The sequence below is a fragment of the Trichoplax adhaerens genome, genomic scaffold (genome assembly GCF_000150275.1).
Source record: "Trichoplax adhaerens TRIADscaffold_14 genomic scaffold, whole genome shotgun sequence".
In the NCBI taxonomy this organism is placed as follows: Eukaryota; Metazoa; Placozoa; class Uniplacotomia; order Trichoplacea; family Trichoplacidae; genus Trichoplax; species Trichoplax adhaerens.
Window position 1 is genome coordinate 866,280 of NW_002060956.1, and position 8,635 is coordinate 874,914.

Sequence of the window (8,635 nt, forward strand, 5' to 3'; positions counted from 1 at the left end):
AAGTTACCGTTAGGCTTGCAGAAAGACGCGTCTTAATATGCGAGGTTGCATTTGGTAAAAGGTTAGACTATAGTTTTTAAATTGATACTAAAAATTTAATTTAAATTTTAAAGAAACTTAATTACCGGCGTGCATCTTTAAGCTTAATGTGGATATTATTATCATCGATCTTGACTTCTACTGCGTGTAAGAGAGCTAGCTTTTGCTAACTGTAAATAATTAATTAGTGTAAGAGTGATTTATTAACTTGAACAACGTTTCAAAAAGAGATGTAAGCATCAAATTGTTATATCCCAGAATAATCATGGTTAAAATGACGCCTAATGTATTCATTCAATGCGAAGGGATTAGCCAATGAAGCATAGATTAGACTGCTACTCATAGAAGAGAAAGAAAGTAATTCTGCAACAACTTCATACCATCATCATTAAAACAAAGTACAGCCTAGTCGGGCTTTACATCAAGTATAACTCTATTGAGTTAACTTCATGCCTATTTCGGCCGTTATTAAACGGAAGCACAGAACAGTTACTAATGTATACTGCAACATAACCTATACGGTGAGATCTAATGTAACTCAATCACTTCGACTTATTAAAAAAAATATGAGACCTTATACAACAAGGTCCGATATTGATGAAGGAAACCTTTTGTAAAGCCCTAACTCTAATTTGTTAACGACAATAAATGGCCTCTAGATCCAATTATAAGATATTTTATACGTATTTATACAAAGCATAGCTTTTAAATTTATTTTAATTACTTCAAAGGATGGTTCAAGTGATACGCAATTTGTTTCGAAAACTTGATCTATTCTGTCAAGTCTTAATAGAAATAGTCATTAGATTAGGAAATGTAGATGTGCTTGAAAATAGCAATATTACGTATTTTAAATTAATACTTCATTGAAAAATAAGAAATTCATTTTATCCGGTCATCAATAGAAAGTTATTTACAGTGTAGCAGTACATCAGTTGTATGTAGCTATGATAACTTCGTTATTAATAAATAATAAATTGGCCAATTTCTCCTTGAGGGAATGACAATTAATTCATCAATTACTGTATTATTTGTCTCACAAAGTATAATACAAAATTTGCCAATGTATCAACTTTTATACAATCTTATCCAGAGTTAGGAATGAGTTGTTTGGAGTTGTGTAAATACACTATACGGACAGATATTAACAAAATAGAAAAATAGTTTCTTCCCTTAAGTATTTGTGAGCTAATATAATTATTTATGCCTAAATTAATTAGTGTTATTTGCTTTTAGAATGTCCAGGAATAATATCATCACTCATGCCTATCGCATTCAATTTTTATACCTCTAAATCTACTTCTTGATACTAGACGAGGTACTTTTGCTAATAGAGACTTTACTATTGGCCGCCGAGGTGGGCTTGCGACCTATCGATGTAGATAATTTAGAGTCCTGGCCAACTCGGATACTACTGCCCTTAGTAGAAGATCTCTTTCCATCTGGCTTCTTTTGAAGCTTCAAAAGAGCTGTACCTTTCTTTTTCTCTTTTGAAGGCCCTTCACTAGGCTGTTTACTTGCAGCACTTTGGATAGGCCTTCCTGTAGCTGTAACAATAAAATGCAAAAGATATACATTTTATTTAATTCACTATGATATGCCGTAGGCTATTAGGTCTTTGAGGATTTTATTCAATGACAATGAACTACTTCCTTCTACACTTTCTCTAATTTAGTGTTATACCTAAAAATCTTATAAATGTTAAATATTAACCTGAATCGATTTTATAACATTCATCTTTGTGACGAGCATTCCAAGCCCGAAGTTTGCACTGCTTACTACAGTAGTAAACTTTGAGGCATCTTGAACACGCTGTAAGCCTTACACCAATCGATCGTCCACACTCATAGCAATAGCAAAATGATGGTTTAGCAACGAATCGATGTCGACCTTGATGATTTAAAACATATCAAAGGGCATTAATAACAACAGTAGATCAGATAAGACAGAAAAAATCTCTTCAATATACAGTAATGAAGTAGACAATATCCTTGTGGATCAACCGAAATATTCATTCTCCCATTTACATTAAATAGACAGAAAATGAACAGTTACATCTTCCACTTACCAGGTGTTAAGCGGCGGGATCCTCTGCTTGAATTTTTAGTATTTTCGGCAATTTCCCCCTCACCACCAACGGTAGATGTTTTAATACCCAAAGAACCGACCGTTTCTAATAAAATTAAGGGGATAATGACTTTACACCACTAACACTTCAAGGCTTATTGCCTATGGATGTTTAAGACTGGTACAGCTTCAACGAACACTAATACATCATTGTTGTTAACATTTTTTAATCAAGATCCTGTTGATTAGAGTTATATCCTAGTAACAATTTTCATTTTAACTATTAATCCTAAATCACTTCAAGTAATGTCCTCTCTATTATATTATTACTGCTGTCAAAATTCTGCTCTTTAACATCAATAGTTAAATCTACGTAATTTACTATATACTAGAACTAACGTGTAGTTTCTGGACGCCATGCCTCTGCAGCATTCTTGTCTTTGGTCACTCTCTCTCGTAAAGCATCGCTATAATGGGCAAGGATACGACGTCTGGCATTATAGCATTCTCGTTCATTAGGAGTTAAAGCATGATACGGTGTATGAGCAATTTTTTTATCCTATCAGTTTTATAGTTGGAATAATCAAATGATAGCCGGATATTATGATATATTCTATTGAAAGCTTATTGTCTATTCCATATTAATCCCATAAATGCCAATTTTTTATGTCTATTGACTAATCATGTCTGGCACGAGCTTAAATCACATGGATAGCTATAATAATCGTAAATTGCTAACCTGATGAAATGCATGAAAGGCATAATCAACGGCAGTGCCTGGCGGTAATTTCTTGGTTACAACAATAGGTTGAAGAATATCTGCGCCAGCTTTAATTAACTTATTAATTAAGCGAATTCGATCATCTAAGGTACGAAAGCGTTCTGCTTCTAATGTTGATGCAGCCGCTAAAGCAGATCCAACGCCAAATCCTAACGGCTGATTGGGATCGACATTATTCTTCAAGAGTGTATCGACCGCCTATTAATAGTAAAGTCAGTTCACTTATGTTTTATTGGCTAGATATCTTATTTAAATGGAATGTAACGACATAGAATAAATATTGAAGGCTACTGCCATAATTTGAAATGGGGTAGTTATGCTTTCAATACTATCTTGAAAGTCGTTAAGATGTGTCATTTCTATACTTGATTCAAGATAAAATGATATTAGTTTAGAAGAGAAGGATAGGCTAAAAGATATCTTACCAGATCATTTCCATGAATGATGGCTAAGGATAAAGGTGAATGTCCATTGCACAACAGATGGCAATCTGCTCTATTACTGATCAGCATTTGGACGATTTGGTTTGCTTTCTAGAGGAGGATCAAATTATACACAAGATTTATTGTTTTTAGAAATGATATGATAGTCCTCGATATTATTTTAAATTTTACAATTATCGTAGTAGAAAGTAAGGTTCAATCCATGGTAATATACGTATTACTAATAGATGTATGTTATGGATCGTGCCGGTTATCCATTTTTTTAGAAACGATGTTATGCTCAATCTATTATTCAACTATTTCAAAAGGAAAATAGAATTTCAGGTAATGTGTCTCGCTCGTGCACATCTAAAGTCAATTGTAATGTGGAATTTATGATTTCTATTTTATTTGGGAAATGACGTTACACTTATTGATATTCTATTTTAGCTACTGCAGGAGAAAGTAAGATTATTCTGGATATGTTAATTAGATACTATAGTAGTAAAGATTATTTACAATTTTCACATTGCGCTTTCATTAAAATGACACTCTTTTTACTACTATTATTTTTACTTATGGAAAAAAGAAATGTGTAAGAGATTCTACGTCGTCCATTATAGTGTTAATAATATTTTGTTATTTTAAAACTGCATTCCATGTTTGTAGCTAATATAATAGATGGCAATTTTGTAATCCTAAAATAGGAATAAAAGTAGGAAGATGTGATATAGGAAAGCTATAGGTGTAACTAACCTCGAAGTTATCTTGGCGTGAACAAGTGATATGTAGAGCAGTTCTTCCGCCTTCTCGAAAGTTATTATCGCAAGCTTTACAACACAAACTAGATCCATCTTTAGTCAAGCCACCGTTGCAAGCTGTAGTAAGATTTGTTATCGTCTCGGTTAAATGTCGATGAGTAAAATTAAGATGATTAAGACTTTGACGATGACGGACAACATGATGGCTGCCTTCTTGATCATGTGAAGGCTGATTGTGATGGGATATATCTGCCATTTTGATATCATCTTTTAATTTACTCAATTGGATATAAGCGTTAGCAAGTTTAACACCGTTCATGCAGGATGCCCGAGTATTGGTTGGAGCACCAGCTTGTAGCAGCATTTCTGAAATATTGATTCCATCTTCACCTGGTAAGGCTACAGCAATATGTAATGGCGTTAAACCGCCCAACTGTTGAATACAGCAATAACGGAAGGAAAAAAAATCACGGCGTTAATGTTAGAACTTTTTATATCAATTTAATTCTATCCATAGGAATAAAAGACGACACTCTTTTCTATTTACGCGTATCTTTATACTAAAAGAATATTCCTCAGCAATGGACTATTAACGATTTTGAAATAGAACTATCCAATAAGTCATAATTACATAGCTCCATTTCCATAACTTTGATGTTGCTATACTTACTTCGGTAGCCATCTTCACTGATGTATTTGCACTGCATTGGAGTAACATTTTAACAGAATTGACATCAGCGGCTTTGACAGAAAAAAAGATTGGAGGATAAGGCACACTGGAAGTATTTGGATTTGCTCCGCGTTTGAGAAGGAGTAGCAGCATATCTTGTAGTGCGTCATGACTATTTCAATAACAGTAATGGTAAGGAATTAATTACTCGTTCTTTCTTGCTATCAACATTAATCAAGAAATGATAGACATCAATGTTGTGATCAGTGAAATTACCAACAAAATTTCATCATGATTATTTAATTAAAGATTATTAGAAATAATTCATTCCTCCTTGTCATGTGTAGTAGTCAAGAATGATCATTGTTCCAATTGATCATTCTTTCTTGCTATTAAATTTAATTACTATAAAAGATGATATTGTAATCGCTTGCTCTATGACTACTTATGATAGTCAATATATATATATTTATTGTGACTCTTAAAATTTTAGGAAATAACAATTCTCTCTTAGGCAATATGCTCCTATCAAGCAATCAATCAAAAAGTGATCATATAGTCGTCTACTCTCTGATTAATAATGCAGTTCAATATACTCATCAAGACTCGCAAAGTTATAGTATCCACTCTTTCTTGCTATAGACTTAAGTCGAAAGATAATACTGTAGCCGTTTACTCCGTAGCATGGACTTCTAAGAGAAATTCTCGTGAAAGCCCCTGTCCATAGCCACTATTCCAAGTTAACTTACTTATCAAGACCCTTCAAATACTGCACTATTAAAAGGGATTTATATCTTCTGTGGCAACGTACTTTGTTCGAAAGATGATGAAGTAGCTATCTACTTTAATATTACTAACAGAACTCGATTGACTTGAAGGTCTAAATACTCATACTGTAAAATATCTCAACCCTTTAGGCACTGTATATATACGAGTAGTTCATTCACCATTAGCAGATACTGCATTTTAATCAAAAATGATTTTCCTACTTATAAATCTCTACATACTCAATTTTATCCAATGTTAATTTTGGTTCTTTGTTTTGATTTTTCTGCCGTTTTCCTGCTCCTTTTCGACCAGTGTTAACTTCTTCATGATGTGGCTGCGGTGTTGGATTCTTAACCAAACTATAATAACTAACCATGTTTTCACTCACTGTTGTTTCAGGGATGATTTCGCCGTTTTGAATAGAATGATTTACATCAATAGGTAGCTTTCTTATATCACTCGATAAACGATGATCTAGGTTTTGAAACATAGAAATACCTTCCTGTTCGCTCATTTTACTATTATAACTTATAGTCAGTTTATTTTGTGATTTATTATCCATAATTACGCCACTAGCCGGTTGCACCTCGTTATTAATGGGCTGGATAAAGGGTCTTGAATCATTACGTAGTAACTGAGTATCTTGTCTATATCTTTTGGATTTCTTATTCGTAGCAGCGGTTAATTCTGCTATATTCTTCTTAAACGTGCGAATAGGATAGTATAATACTGTACAAGCAGCTAATGGCGAAACACCTTCGTGGTTAATTTTGTTAATATTGGCACCATTATCCAATAAACAATTCATGACATCGCTATGGCATCCAAGCTAAAAGTAAAATCAGTAAAGTTAATTATCCTTCCCTACTTATATCATGTGATGATGCTAATCATATACAACTGTTTGTTAATTTACAACTAGGAGAAAAAATTTATTGATTAAAAAATACTCAGCCATTAAAGTATGAAAGCATTAGCATCATATTATTATTGACGTGTATAATAATCATTCGATGATTTTACTGATTTATAGCGAAAGTGAGAGGATTAATAAATTACCGTTGCTGCCATTAAAGCTGTATATCCATTTACGTCGCTAACATCGATATTACATCGATCAGACGTAACTAATTTATATACCAATGGTAAATTTCCCACTGCGGCTTGACGTATTAACTCTTCTGACATTAGTTCCAATGGCCCACGGATACTTGTCGATTGGCGTTTCCCTTCCACTATAGCTTGTAATACAGGGCGCTGATGAATAAATTGCTGCCAAGGCGTCAGTTGTTTTTGTCCACTAAGATGCAGTATTTGCAGATCTTTACTAAGATTATCATCAATACTGGTATACACAGTACCATCATGGAGTGTCTACATGTGAATACGACGATAACAAAATAGTTAATATGATTAGATTGAGACCTCTCATATTCTATCGGCCACGTGCTCATAATCGTATAGTAAGATATTATATAAAAATAGGTAAAATTTACCTTATCATTCTGACTATTCGTAGATTCGGTCATTATTTCTTCTTTAACCACCGTTGTCAGTTGTGATTGCCAGCTAGATCGAACATTACTCGCTGATACATAATCATTTCGTCCATGATTAATTGTAAAAGCGTCCTCAATTTCAAAGCAAAATTGGGCTAAATGCTCCTCTTTCCAAATTCCAATGTCTTCTTTCCCTGAATCTTTATATGTAAAGATTCCAGGACCATTCCTCTGATCAGCGATATAGATACCCTACAATACGAACATTTTAAGTATTTAATCGCATGCCTGATGAATAAGCATTAATGAAGCAATTTCTCGTACTTTGAATTGATCACCATTCGGGAAAATAAACACGCCATAGCCTTCTTTCCTGTCATCAACAAAATCACCTTCAAAGTATGCACCTGAACTCCAAACATATTTGCCTTTACCGCATCGTTTATCATTTATGAATTGGCCTACGTAACTCTGGTAGCAAGTAAATATAGGGTATCAACAATTTTAGATGTTGCTTAGTTTATGTGACATTTATTCTATATACACTAATTGAATCATCATTTTTATAAGACATATAGTAGTACAGTAAATTATCGGTGTTGTCATTCTTACCTCCCCATTAGGCCAAGAATGATGGCCATGGCCGTGTCTCATATCATTTTCTAGTTCACCTTCATATTTTGTGCCATCACTCCAAGTTTCAATTCCATATCCATGGCGTTTATTATCGACATAATCACCTTCATAAGCATCGCCATTCGGCCACCGAAATAAACCTTTACCGCTTCGATGAGGTCCTTCAACATCGCCGCTATAAATTGCACCACTGCGATATTCTATGTGCTTGGCCGTACTTAATTTACGTTTGGAGGAAGATAAACTTACAACGCTCATCTTGTTTGTATCTATTATATATATAATTCGTTTGCTAGAATAGACTATTTAGTAGAAAAGTGTAGAAATTTCACCGTAGTGCCTAAATCAACTGCCAATGCTGATTAGCATGCAGGGAAAAGGAATTTATATCCGTAACGCAATTATATGCTATAACGTTTGATTGTTCTATGAGGGGATATAGCAAACAATTATTTACCAGTGGATTAAAGTTAACTAAAATTCTTATTCTATCTTACGAACTAGAGAAAAGCTGCCGTGTAGCAACTAGTAATGCATAAGGTACTTCAAGCTTTCCACGAAGTGATACAGGATCAGAAATGATTACAAGCCCTCAAGCTTTTGTGTGATTCAATATTATGTCTATTTCCTATACAGTACTCTTCGAGGCGATAGTGGATGCAAAACATAATTTCTAATTATAATATAAATACCGTAAAATGAATAGAGTGATTTCGTTAAATGGTTGCTAGGTAACGGAGTACACCAATCAAGGGAAATTTCCATCGCGCATGTCCAATGGGCATCAACTAGCCAACCAAGTATCTGCATAGTCATAAGTCCTACTAACTAGTAAGAATAGTAGCTCGCTTTCATATATCAAGTAGTAGTACTCCCATATGACAAATTTTACGAAAGGTTCTGCATAGTAATTTTATTTTGCAATCTACGATATCTCAATTGAAATCTTATTGCACTTCAGACCTACTGTATACAGTATGAAATTGTAATGT

General features: G+C 33.8%; 2 protein-coding genes across 2 annotated transcripts; both read right to left on the reverse strand.

Moving 5' to 3' along the window:
* Positions 1–1,335: 1,335 nt before the first annotated feature.
* On the reverse strand, positions 1,336–4,893 carry TRIADDRAFT_60207 (uncharacterized protein; the record flags this gene model as incomplete). The annotated part of the gene is made up of 8 exons (XM_002116241.1): positions 1,336–1,586; positions 1,753–1,929; positions 2,108–2,212; positions 2,506–2,665; positions 2,846–3,085; positions 3,313–3,420; positions 4,066–4,503; positions 4,741–4,893. 8 exons carry the CDS (start codon positions 4,891–4,893, stop codon positions 1,336–1,338), a joined length of 1,632 nt encoding a protein of 543 aa, XP_002116277.1.
* Positions 4,894–5,725: 832 nt separating this feature from the next.
* Positions 5,726–7,901, reverse strand: TRIADDRAFT_60208 (uncharacterized protein; the record flags this gene model as incomplete). The annotated part of the gene is made up of 5 exons (XM_002116242.1): positions 5,726–6,337; positions 6,568–6,882; positions 7,005–7,259; positions 7,332–7,478; positions 7,620–7,901. The coding sequence occupies 5 exons, from the start codon at positions 7,899–7,901 to the stop codon at positions 5,726–5,728; spliced, it is 1,611 nt and encodes a 536-aa protein (XP_002116278.1).
* Positions 7,902–8,635: the final 734 nt, after the last annotated feature.